The following is a 13778-nucleotide window of genomic DNA, read 5'->3' as shown; positions in this document are numbered from 1 at the left end:
ATTGGAATGTACCACCATATAAATGCATTTCCTTTATAGCGCTGATTTTCCCATCTCAGCTCCTCAGATGGCATAACCTATTCCAAGGCATATTTTGATGATTTAGTTACATTGTCCCTTATTTCAGCTAATTCAGTCTTGGTCGACTTTTTTTTTTTTACCCTTACCTTACATTGTATGTAAAATTACCCTAGGAGGTACTTAGCGGCCATTATCTGCATTATCTGTATACCTGTAGTAATATGCATCATTAGGATATTCATGTACAATGCGGGTGATGGCAACAAACTGCAGCGAGGGCACGGCTCTTGTTCACATCCCATGTGCAGGATAAAGGAACGTCATCCCGTTGCTTTAGTAATTAGTTAGCGATGCGCCGGTCGCCTTATATTCGCCGTCTATACAGAGGCAGGCAGAGAATGCAGAGTACATGCAATTTGTGGGGGGAAAAAACCTAAATGATTGTCAACGTCAAGTGGTCGCCTAGCAACAGCCCATCATTGTGGGAACAGACACTTTCTGCAGCTTGTTCAAGGCGAATATTGAAAGGCAGCAATGGGATCTGCTCGTCCTTGGACTCTTCCTTAGTCAACGCTATTTTTTGTGCTCCTTTCTTTCACAGTAGGTGACCCCGACTCCATCTTTTATTTGCAGAGTGAATATTTGAATGTCATGGTAATAGCTGTGCTTTTACCGTCTTAGGCGACTTCACTGCATTTATCAAAGCGTTTAGCAAAAGTTCTGCTTTGTCATGAGTCAGAAAAACTCACTTTGCTGTACTTCGTGCCAAGTCAACAAGTGCACTTAGAGGATTTCAGCGGGGTTGTTACTTAATGCACTAATATAGAAATGCCATTATTTTTTACGAAAAATTTCTCTGCCACAAATGAACTTTTTGCCTAATACTTCTCACAGTTAGAAGTTTGTTGCAGTGTAACAATATAGCACTGTACATTGCTGAAATAATATGACCACACCGTGCTCAGATAAAATGTAGGGTAGTGTAGACCCCAAATTAGGGAGACCACGGGGCATTGCCTCCTATTGCCCTCTCTATAATACATCCTAAAATCTAGACAATCTCTGTGAGCTAACTCCTCTACAGAACAAATCCTTTTCCTATCCTAATCCAATAGATCGTACCTATCCAAGCACATATGGCTCTCAGGTGATGTATAGGGTCAGGTCATGGGGCATTTATTACTTTTGACCTCCCAAAGTCTTCATCAACCTCCTGTTTTGTTATATGACCATTATTTGGTGGTAGTATTTTTGTAATGTAGGCGGTATTATTTGGTTGCCACAATGATAGAATTATTTTAGAGCAGTTTAGCAGTATTAGATCTGCTTGCCTGTATTATTTGAACAATGCCTGGTAATATTTCAGAACTTTGTTGGATTGTTATTTTGCACTTTATGGCAGTTTGTAATGGACTATTCTGACTGTATTTACAGCTCGACTCCGATGATGAAAACTTTGACCAACCCTCCAGTCATCACAAGGGTAATGCCCAACATGGCAAGAAGAAGAAAAAAGTGCGAGGACCTAAGCATAGGAAGCAGAAGGTTTGTAGACCGACATAATGCAGCAGATCATAGACAACTGATATTTCTGATAGGTACTGAATAGTCAGATGGTATAGCTAACGTAACAAAGATTCTCTATTCTTTGTGTCATGTTGGAGGACGTTGTATAGATGTAAGTAGCATGAAAGATCACTGCATCCTTGACGTTTATTTTTAGCATTTATATCTATCTATATGGTTCCAAATTTTAGCCACAAAACTAAATTCATATATGTCACGGTCTGGGGTTGCTAGGTGGGGTGACATAGACACAAAAGTCCAGTTTCTTTTAGTCCAAAACAGAGTTTGTTTTCAGTCAAAAAGGTACTGCAGCAACAAAAGGAAACAATATAAGAATAAATCCCTGCCCGGCTAGGCTCTAACTAAACATAGAATAGGTTACCTCACCTAGAATAACAGAAATCCAAAAAGCCAGTAGAATCATTCAGGACACAGCTCCCAAAAATATGTCCTCTCTGTCAGCTCTCCAGCCAAGCTCTGCCAAAATGTTGCTGCTGGAGCTGGCTTCTTAAGCTTCCTTGACGAGGAGACTCTCTGCTGCTGAGTCGCTGCCGGAACATCCCCAAAGTGTGGACTGGAGGGGGGTGGAATGACAGGTCCCACTACCAACCTACCTGTCATTCCTAAAAATACAGCCCATCACTGAGCACTTACCAAAATGCTCAGCAGACGAAAGTTGTCTGCTGAGAACAAACATTCCTTGAGTTTTCTCATCTCACCCACCTGAGTAGTCTGGGTCAGATGTACACTCCCTCCATTACCTGACCAGCCACCGGCTTACAACATATATATATATATATATATATATATATATATATATATATATATATATATATATATATATATATATATATATATAGAGAGAGAGAGATTGTGAGCCCCACATAGAGCTCACAATGTAAATTTTTTCCCTATCAGTATGTCTTTTTGGAATATGGGATGCAAACACGGGGAGGACATACAAACTCCTTGCAGATGGTTTTTTGCCCTTGGCGGGATTTGAACACCAGGACTCAGCGCTGCAAGGCTGCAGTGCTAACCACTGAGCCACCGTGTGGCCCTTTCATACAGTATATATTGTTCTCCTTTAATGCAAAGTTGCATTAAGGTGCCAAAGTGCTGGGTGCCATTTGAAAGTATATATAGGCATGTGGGTGTGATATGATTTTTATATTACAATTCACGTTTTATTTGTGAATGTCAAAAACATGAAGATTGTCCTGACACTGAAAGCGGGAATCTGTCACCAGTAAACTCTGCATCATACCAGTCATAGTGCATGTAGAGGACATCGTGTGGTTTAGTGCATCTATTGAACTAGTTCCTTGAAAGGCTGTTTATTTTTTTTTTTTAATTAAGAAAGATGAAAATGAGGCTCAAGTGCAGCCTCCACTGGCAATGGGGTTATGAAGACTGGCATTCTTAACACCAGTCTTCATAATTTTGTCCCAGTGTGCCTCTTCCCATCTTGCTTTGTTTATACCTTCCAAATGAGGAAGCTGGTATATTACAGACCATGATAGGATAAGAAAGGGCATGGCATCACAAACTGTTCCACTTCTAATAAAGTAAAGATGCTGCTTTCCGCATTCGCTCCATGCACATTGCTTAGTAAGGGTGAAGTAACGGCTCATCCAGCTCAGTGAGCAGCACATTACAAGAAATTAATAAGTTCTGACGTAAAGGCCATATCTAGATCACATTCTAGCTGAATCACAAGTCAGGAATAAACTGTGTAACTCTGTACAATGTCTCTTAATACACACTGCGTATTCAGGGCTCCTGGCTTAGACCAGGAATGTGACTTTATGGGGTGCGGAGGTAGCAGTGTTTCCTAGTGCCTTAGGTGGTCCAAAGGCCAGTCCAACACATAAGAATATGACCGTATAATAAATACTACTACTGTGTTAGATATCGTAGTGGGGTTGGGCTGTCGAAGCATGTAGGATTATGTAAAGATCTATGGCCTTGGTGGCTAGGACATAGGGAAAGTTTGTAGACTCCATTGTGAATGATTTAACCCTTTCACTGCCAAGGATCTCTGGAAATTTTGCACCTCTAGTAGCCAGAGCAATTTTCACAATTTTGAGACTGACAAATCAAACCTAAATTGCAACATTAAAAAATCATCCAACTCCCCCCCCCCCCCCATACCTATATATTTTCTTAAAGTAGACACCTGCAGCATTGTCAAAATGTCACTTGGTTCGGTATACAAACACCTTCATGCAATTTTGATTTAAAGTGAATGTTTTATGAAAAAATGCAAATAAATGTATATTAGTTGTTAAAAGTGGAAACCAAACAATAAATTATATGCACCAAACCTCCTAAAAATAAGAGTTCATCATGTGCAGAGTTCATTCATATCACTATGGCCTGCACCCGCATGCACATGTCTTCAGAAGATCAAAAGAACTTTAAGGAACAATAATCTGCTTTGAAGCTGGGAATGTTAAAAAAAATAAAAAAAATAAATAATAAAAAAAAATCATCCTATAAAATGCAGGGAATACGCACCCCGAAAAGTAAGTGAACCCTAAACCCTGTATATTTTTTGAAAGTAGACAATCTGAAGATTACAAATGTCTCAATGGGTCATCGATAGCCACATCCACCTTCATGCAACTTTGTGACAAACACAAAACATTTTTTGAAAAAATGTACTAAAACACATATTTGCACCTAAAACTCATGTTCAATCTCACAGTCATATACAAAATACATTTAAAATAATAGCTTAAGGTGTAGACAATGTATACATTTATACTATATGTACCGCAAACATCAACTACAACAAGAGCTTGGACTCCCAAAAACACTGATACAGAAGACAGACAGGATTTTGCCGTTATTCACTAATATGTTAAAAAGCTATACTGCACCTACCAAACTGTGACTGTGATACCAAAATCTAACTTTTTTGCACTTGCACAGCATACAGTATAGAAAAACACAACTTAATGTTTCATATATACAACCACCTTCATGCAGCTTTGCAGCAGAGATTGCAAGCTAAAGTGCGACTCAAGCAATCCCTTTCTGCAAACAAAATGTACTTTCCAAAGAATTGCAAGATATGAGGAGTTCATACATACCTCATACATACCACACATGTATATATTTACAGGGGCGGGTGTTAAAGAAACGCCAAAATCGCAGAAATGCGCCATCCCATTTTGTGCATGCAAATTAAATAGGACTTTACATAAAAATACTATTTTCCATCCCCCTATAAAAATTTGAGCAAACTATATATTCATCTCTAGTGATAATTGTTATTACTATTATTTTAGTGTGTAATTGACATCGCTAGAGCCATATTTTACTCTAGAAAGCTCAGGAATGGACAGGACAGGGATTGGGTGAATTGTAAACTTTATTCACAACTTTGTGTATGTGTTGTGTGTTTGGTGCGACTTTGTATGGCGCTGCGACCTGGACAATGGTAAATGTCTGGGTGACTGCGCCAATAAACTTCCTGGTTTTGTTTAGATGGTATAACATAAGAATACCCCACTAGTAAAGCTCATGGGGAAATTACATTGTATCTGTATGTGACAATCAGACAGCAAAAGTATAGTATGACCTCTGATTGACAGGAGGGGGGGAAATAGGGACTAAAGTCCCTTCTCCCCCCCCCCCCCCTCCTCCTGGGGTCACATATAGGTTATGCACAGAGACAGAGAAAATGCTTCTGTCTGTGTACATGCTGCAGGAATCCTACCCCCCCCCCCCCTCTTTCCTTACAGTTCACAAGATGGGGGGGACGGGACACACTTTAAAGTCCTGTATCTCAGGACTCGTTTGGGCTATGAAGATAATTGTAGATTCATTCTAAAGATGAGAGTCGCATCTTTAAAATGATACCAAATTCTTCATAATAGCCCTTACAGATTTTGAGCGAATTGCTGTTAAAAATGGTGTCGGGAATTGAAATCTTCAATGGGATCTTAATCCGTTTTCAACAGTGAATCGCTTTGGCACAGTAAGGTTTAACATGAAGCCTTTGGTATCGTTTTAAAGACCAGAGATATGGACAATAGAATTAAGCATGTAATAGCTACGTCCTCGGCTAGACAAGTGACACCCTGGGAGGATGTAGAGCTACATGCTTGGCAAGAAAAGAGTTAAGTGGTACACATGACCAAATGAGTTTAGGGGGAGGCCATGCCACGTTTCTCCAGGTGTCTAGTAACAGTAGTAGTAGTAGTAGTAGTAGTAGTAGTAGTAGTAGTAGTAGAAGGAATAACTTATTTAATTAAATAAAAATAATCACTGTAATTATTAGAAATTTTTACAGCGTACAAAACAAGTAAACTTTAAACAGATGCAAGCCACAGTTTTTCAATATCTTACCACTTACTGTAAACAGGAAAGATAGCCTAGTGGTAGTGGAGGATATTTGAGACAGCCAACCTCACCGCCTCCTTGCATCCAACATGACCGGCCAGGGAATGCTATGATGCTTGGTGTTTCCACCATATGAACTGAATATAGCTGGCTGTTATTTTGTCATTTTATGTTGGTGGTCACATGATGGGCTTCCTTTCTTACTCTCTTGCAGCATACAGCCTGGCATTTCTTTGATGATGAAGCTGAGCTGTCCTCAGAAGAAGCTGAATTTGTGTCCTCCGATGAGAGCAGCGATTCTGAGAATGAGGAGGACCCCTCACTGGTGGGATTCCTGAATGACAACACTCAGCTGTCTCAGGCCTTAAATGGTAAGTGTTACTGTTAGGGCTAGTTCACACAGGCACAGAGGGGGCGGATTATGGCATGGAATCCAGGTCATAATCTGCCCCCTAACAATGGTGGTCTATGGAGAGCGCTAGCATGTTGCCGCTAGCGGAAAAAAGAAGCAAGCTGCCCTTTCTTCAGGCGGATTCTGTGGCTGGATCAGCCGCGGCGTCTGCCTCGCTGCAACAACATCTGGAGTTGGCCCATTCATTTGAGTCTACTCCGGAGGGGGAAGCCACGACAGTCGTGGCAGGCACATTTTGGCCCGGCTCCTCGCGTCACTCTCTGTGCCCAAATCTGCCCTTCCGCTCCCCGTCTGAACGGGGCCTTACAATTGCTCCTAAATTACATCTCCTGATACTACCAAATTCTATTTATTGAGTTGACCAACCCTCCCTGATGGTCTAGGGGCTTGTATTCTGGGTTCTGTCTGCCATGGTCTGGATTCTATAACACATAAAAGAGGCAAAAATTTAAACTTATGTGTGGGTATACAATCATGTCCAACAGTACAAAACTACCACACAATTGATTAATAAAACATAATAAATTTTATTAATACCTACTGAAACAGTAGAATCACATGACATATATGAGAGACAATTACATAATACAATTCTGTTGCTATAAGCAAGTGGGGGTAGATGAAACTACATAGTACCAACTAGCCAGTAATAGGTAGAAAACAGATGGCCAATAACAGTTACATGAAGTAGGAATGGTCCTGGATAAGAACCACAATATATAATAATGTATGGTGCAGGATGCACCTAACCATAAACAGCAGTGTGACAAAGCCAGGAACCCAGTATCTCTCCTAGGTGGTATAACAATACAGTGTTGCCATCTTACCTACCAACAAGAAAGGAAACACCCGACGCGCGTTTCACCTGCACACAGGCAGGCTTCGTCAGGGGACAACTACCCAGGACAGACTATTGCCTTATATACCCTTAGCAATTATCTTAACTCACCACAAGTAAGTGACACCGCCAGATGAGTGTTGTGTGCAGAAAGCAAACCGACATAACATAAAGATGGCCGCTGGCGGTGTCACTTACTTGTGGTGAGTTAAGATAATATATTATTATAATAATATTAATATATTATAATAATATTAATACATTATTATATATTGTGGTTCTTATCCAGGACCATTCCTACTTCATGTAACTATTGGCCATCTGTTTTCTACCTATTACTGGCTAGTCGGTAATATGTAGTTTTGTCTACCCCCACTTGCTTATAGCAACAGAATTGTATTATGTAATTGTCTCTCATATGTCATGTGATTCTACTGTTTTAGTAGGTATTGATAAAATTTATTATGTTTTATTAATCAATTGTGTGGTAGTTTTGTACTGTTGGACATGGTCTGGATTCTATTCCAAGCAGCTTTCATTATTGTGTAGCCTAGTTGTCTTGCAGGTATTTGGTATAAATGCGACTATGCACAAGCTCTACATGGAGTTTGTACTTTCTCCCTTTGTCTGTATGGACTTTTCCCCACACACTAAAAACATACAGATAGCTTCATTTGCAAGATTAGCGTGTGAGCCCCAATGGGTACAGAGACTGATGATAATAATGACCCTCTCTGTACAGTGCTACGGAATTTGATGGCGCTATATAAATGAATAAACTCATTCAGATTGCCACTTGGACACTGTCAGCACCATGTTCAGACAAGACCCTTTGCTAAAATGATATGCCGTAAAGCAGCATGTGAATCTCACAATAAGAAAATCGATATAGGGGTGTGTTGTTTTGTTTAGGTTTTTCTGAGTCTGCTATCATTAAAAAAAAAAAAAAATGTTCCAAGTTACATTTATAGGACTATGTGTATTTCTTTTCCTTCTAGTTAATGTGCAGCAATAACGTAAATGTTTTTTCTAACCCAGACTCTGAGATGCATGGAATATACATGAAGTCTGTACGAAGCCCGAATGTTGGTAGTAGATTTAAACTGGTGCACAAGAGACACAGTATGGCGGTCTTCTCCCAGGTGGGTACGATTCTTCACAGATTTGTATGATACACAACAGCTGAATTTGCACTACAACTTTTTGTGAAATATCTGAGTTCAGACAAGAAGTGCATTGCTTTCATCCATTGTAGTATCCTAGAAAATTGTATTAACTAGTTCCCTCCCCATGACATACAATTTCATCAGGGGTGGGTGCTGTTCCTATGAAATAATGTAATAAAAAAAATCATAAACATGGCGCTGTTTCCAGAAGCTTATCTGGCGCCATCAGGAGAGCATATCAGTAGCCGTCCTGCACACAGCTAACATCTTGCTCCAATGGCTGCGAATTGTGAAAACAATGTTCCCTGCTGTTTAACCCCTTGGATAACAATATAATTAATGATGGTTGTTTCTAAGGAGTTTGCACCCCCCCCCCAAAAAAAAAACAAACAAACAAAAAAAACCCCCAAAAACGGCACCCCTCACAATTCCATTGTCATGGTGATAGGTGGCTGCTGAAGGCCCCCAAGTCATCATCTGAAGTAAACTTAGAAGAATGATTGCAATGCATTTATTATAACGACAATTGTGCCCCCTAGTGTTCAAGTTCCAGTATGTACTAATGTAAAATAAAATGTTCTAAAGTATTAAATAACATAAAAAAAATGTTTTCCCAATATTTAGAACACAAATAAAAAATGGTCAACTGACTTTTTTCCCCATTCCGCTAAGAAAGGGTTAATTAAAATTTGATTCATAAGCTAAATGTTTCTCATAATGGTTCAATAGAAAAATACATGAAAAGTACAAAAATAGAAGACATCATATGGCCATATCCTTATGCTAGGTTCTCACCTGCGCTCCCCAAGTGGACCCGAAAAACAGAATCTCAATCTGCTTAAAGAGATTATCCGCAGACCCCATAGACTATAATGGGGTCTTCTGGGTTTCTACCCGAAAAATGTTGCGAGAAATCTCCTGGTTGCTTGAGGACGCTTCCGCATTTTTCATGCAAAATGGGGGAAGAAATGCCTCACTGGTAACATTGCTGGTGTGAACCTAGCCTTAAGGGGTCAAAAAAACCAAAGTTGGCTCCACTGCATCTATATAGTCAACCATAGACATAGAATTCCAAAACAAATATGAATGTTTAATTTGTTAATTTAGCATTTTATTGGTTCTTATGACTTTTTTCTTTATTTTTTTGCAGTTGACCATTGATGGTGAATATTTGACCATTATTCTGGGTTATGCTGGGTTCACACCTGTGCCTCTGTCTCCGTTCTCAGGTTTCTGTCTTCTGCAGGCAGAAGACTGAAACCTGTCAGACCGTGTCCGGCCGTGGGTGCCGGTAACAGTTTTGTGCTCTCTGCGGCAAAACCATCTTATTTTTTAACCGGACACAAAGTCCTGCATGTCCGATTAAAAAAAACAAAAAACCTTTTGCTGCGGAGAGCACAAAACGCTCGCCGGCGCTCACGGCCGGACACTTTTCAAACCCATTCAAATGAATGGGTTTGAAAAATGACTGCAGGTTTCTGTCTCCTGTCCAGTTTCGGGCAGGAAACGGAAACCTGCAAAACGGAGACCCGGGGCGCAGATGTGAACAAGCCCATAGCTGTTTTTTCTGTGTTGTTGCATGTCTTCTGAAACCCATAGTCATGTGATGAAAGCTGTCCCATTACCTAACCTCGAGAGAATGCTACCAGCTCTTGTGCCATCCTTGGGTAAGTCCCACATGTGCCACTTAGACTTCATACTGTGGCCCTCTTTTTTTGTTGCCTTAAGATTCCAGAGCAAGACGAGAGCTACATGGAAGACAGCTTCTGCATTGAAGAACAGGATGAAGAAGAGGAAGAAGAAAAATCCAGTACAGAGGAGGAAGTTCAAGTTGATTTTGACCTCCTTGAAGAAGACAGCTTTGTTGGAGGCAGAAAACAGTATCGTACACGACGCAGGTTGAAGCTTAAAGATGCTGAAACCAACAAGGGACAACCAGTAAAAAAGAAAAGACGGATCATCATTCACGATGACTCTAGTGATGAGGAACGAGGGATGACAGGGAAGTCAGAGATCAAATCTCCACCTCAAGATCCATCCAAGTTGTCATTGATACCTTCTACCAAACTATTACCCAATAACACTACAGTTAAGAATAAACATTCAGGACCTGACAAGAGGAACGTGTTTGATATTTCTCTAAGGGACAGATGCCAGATGCGGCTGAATCTCCAGGCTTCTCTGTCAAATGAGCTAGATTTCCAGCCAGAGGAGAGCTCTTCATTCAGCATCAATAGACCTGGAACATCTAATGGGATTATCCGCTCTCCAGAGAAGGTGCGTGTCCTACATATACATTTATTAAATACCTGGATTAGAATGATCAGTTTATGTGTGACTTAATTTTTTGTTCTCTTTAATGTAAAGTCATTTATATTATATGAATTGACAAGGGTCCATAAAGTAAAGGCAAACCTCTTTGATAATGATCACATCTGGTATGGGAGGAATGGGCCTTATATAACCCTATATATCAGAGCTCAGCTTCTCTCCCTCTATTATATAACCCTAGATATCACAGAGCTCAGCTTCTCTCCCTCTATTATATAACCCTATATATCACATAGCTCAGCTTCTCTCCCTCTATTGTATAACCCTATATATCACATAGCTCAGCTTCTCTCCCTCTATTGTATAACCCTATATATCACATAGCTCAGCTTCTCTCCCTCTACTGTATAACACTATATATCACAGAGCTCAGCTTATCTTCCTCTACTGTATAAACCTATATATCACATAGCTCAGCTTCTCTCCCTCTATATCACAGAGCTCAGCTTCTCTCCCTCTATTGTATAAACCTATATATCAGAGCTAAGCTTTTCTTCCTATATTATATAACCCTATATATCACAGAGCTCAGATTCTCTCTCTATTGTATAAATCCATATATCAGAGCTCAGCTTCTCTCCCTCTATCATATGACCCTATATGTCACACTGCTCAGGTTCTCTCCTTCTATCATATAACCCTATATATCAGAGCTCAGCTTCTCTCCCTCTAGCATATGACCCTATATACCACAGAGCTCCGCTTCTCTCTATTTTATAAACCTATATAGCAGAACTCAGCTTTTCTTCTTCTATCATATAACCCTATATATCACAGAGCTCAGCTTCTCTCCCTCTACTGTATAACACTATATATCACAGAGCTCAGCTTCTCTTCCTCTACTGTATAACCCTATATATCACAGAGCTCAGCTTCTCTCCAACTATCATATGACCCTATATGTCACACTGCTCAGGTTCTCTCCTTCTATCATATAACCCTATATATCAGAGCTCAGCTTCTCTCCCTCTAGCATATGACCCTATATACCACAGAGCTCCGCTTCTCTCTATTTTATAAACCTATATAGCAGAACTCAGCTTTTCTTCTTCTATCATATAACCCTATATATCACAGAGCTCAGCTTCTCTCCCTCTACTGTATAACACTATATATCACAGAGCTCAGCTTCTCTTCCTCTACTGTATAACCCTATATATCACAGAGCTCAGCTTCTCTCCAACTATCATATGACCCTATATATCACAGAGCTCAGCTTCTCTCTCTCTATTGTATAAGCCTATATATCAGAACTCGGCTTTTCTTCTTCTATCATATAACCCTATATATCACAGAGCTCAGCTTCTCTCTCTATTGTATAAACCTGTATATCACAGAGCTCAGCTTATCTCCCTCTATCATATAAATATATGCATCAGAGAGCTTGTAAACGTCAAACTGAAAACTTGTAGATACATAGTACCCCCGGGACAGAGGTCTGTTTGTTTTTACCCCAGTAAAGATTCTCTACCCTCAGTTATGGGTCTGCACAAGATTTCAACCTTTTTATGTAAATTAGAACCACTGTATAATAAAACTAGAAAACTCCTATAAGTTTTGATCATGGCTTGCCATTCTTCCATTACACAGATGTGACCTGTTACCACAAACTATATCCACCCCATCTATGCTCATATTATATAAGGACATTTGCCCCTTTTATGTAACTTTTGGCTTGAGTTATATTCTAATCCAAGGTCTTCATATTGAGGTTTTATCTTTTCTATCCCTGCAGCTGGAAGATGGCAAGAGAAAACCAGACTCTTCATGGACAGCTTCTATAAATGATTCTGTTGTTGTAAAGACTCCTGTGTCCAATGCCCTGTGCATCCTTGTCGACAGCCGAGAAATATCATCCGGACCAGAGGTCATCACATATCTGAGGACTACTCATGGGGTCACAGTGGACATCTGCTCCTTGGGCGGCTGTGATTATATTGTCAGCAACCGCTTATCTGTAGAGAGAAGATCTCAGTCTGAATTCTCCAACAACACGAATAGGAACAAACTGGTGGATCGGATCCAGCACTTAAACAGCATGTTCGAGAGGGTCTGTCTGATTGTGGAGAAGGACAGGGTGAAACCAGGTATGGTCAGCCTGATCTATGGCAGCAAAATACATACTGAACCAGCATCTTGTAATGTACAATGTGATAAACAACCCAATGCCTTTTAATGGTGTGAATAGTAGCTCCAATTTGGAGAAAATAGGTTTTCACAATATGAAAATTGTCACCAAATGTCACGAGTGTTTCTTAGTGTGCAGGAATTCTGTTTCCATCCCTGCTGACTTGACCTATGTACAGTTGACTGACACCTTTTATATGTAAGCTCTGAGGCCATGTGAAAGCGCTCCCCCCCTCTACTTGTGCAGTTCCTCAAGCTGCCTGTAAGTCACATGCAACCTCAGAGCATGGAAAAGGGACCCAGCATTTATCAACTTTATAGTATGTAGGATTTTCAGCATGATGGAAACCGAGCCCCTGCAAGCCAAAAATGCTATTATTGCACTTAGTGGGTTTTTTTGACTTGCAAATTAACACTGTTTTAAAAAAAAAAAAAAAAGAAAAAAGAAAGAAAAAAAAAAAGCTGCTATTCACATAATGAAAGGATTGACTGTGTTTATCACATTGTACACTACAACATACTGCTGCTGGTTCAGTAGCCATTTTGCTGCTATTTTTCTTTCAAGAGACACTCCAGACAAAACTGGTATTCTGTGCAGGACCTGAAGGGAGGGCTCATGACAGGGGGTTCAGCTTTTAGTATTCAAACATTAGAGCTGATTTACTTTACATTCAGAGGAGGCATCTTTTTAGTTGCATTTTTACAGCTATTCCACTAGCCAAATTAGAGGGGTTATCCAGCTTGCAAAAATTATCTGCAAATACATCCACAGCAGTGCTAAATACTTGCTGTTCCCTTGTGCAACCTTTATTTTACTTGAGACTTCTTGTATCACTGTCATTTACATGCAGTCAATCTGTGAAGAATCTGTATTTACCATAACGCATCCCCCTGCTCTCACATGCTGCTGTGATGTGTCATTGCAAACTTACAAAACCCACCCCCACGTGAGCAGCAAACACAC

The 13778-nt window shown here is 40.1% G+C and overlaps 1 protein-coding gene across 1 annotated transcript in view; it reads left to right on the top strand.

The window, feature by feature from the left end:
• The window catches only part of FANCM (FA complementation group M), an 84483-nt gene that overhangs the window by 67695 nt on the left and 3010 nt on the right, over window positions 1-13778 (top strand). Inside the window, exons 17-21 of the mRNA XM_075282626.1 lie at window positions 1456-1566; window positions 6155-6311; window positions 8229-8332; window positions 10085-10633; window positions 12423-12774. Coding sequence (XP_075138727.1) covers window positions 1456-1566; window positions 6155-6311; window positions 8229-8332; window positions 10085-10633; window positions 12423-12774 — 1273 coding nt within the window. The remainder of the gene's footprint in view (window positions 1-1455; window positions 1567-6154; window positions 6312-8228; window positions 8333-10084; window positions 10634-12422; window positions 12775-13778) is intronic.

This window comes from Leptodactylus fuscus, chromosome 7 (genome assembly GCF_031893055.1).
Source record: "Leptodactylus fuscus isolate aLepFus1 chromosome 7, aLepFus1.hap2, whole genome shotgun sequence".
In the NCBI taxonomy this organism is placed as follows: domain Eukaryota; kingdom Metazoa; phylum Chordata; class Amphibia; order Anura; family Leptodactylidae; genus Leptodactylus; species Leptodactylus fuscus.
This window is presented reverse-complemented; position numbering and strand designations above follow the sequence as displayed.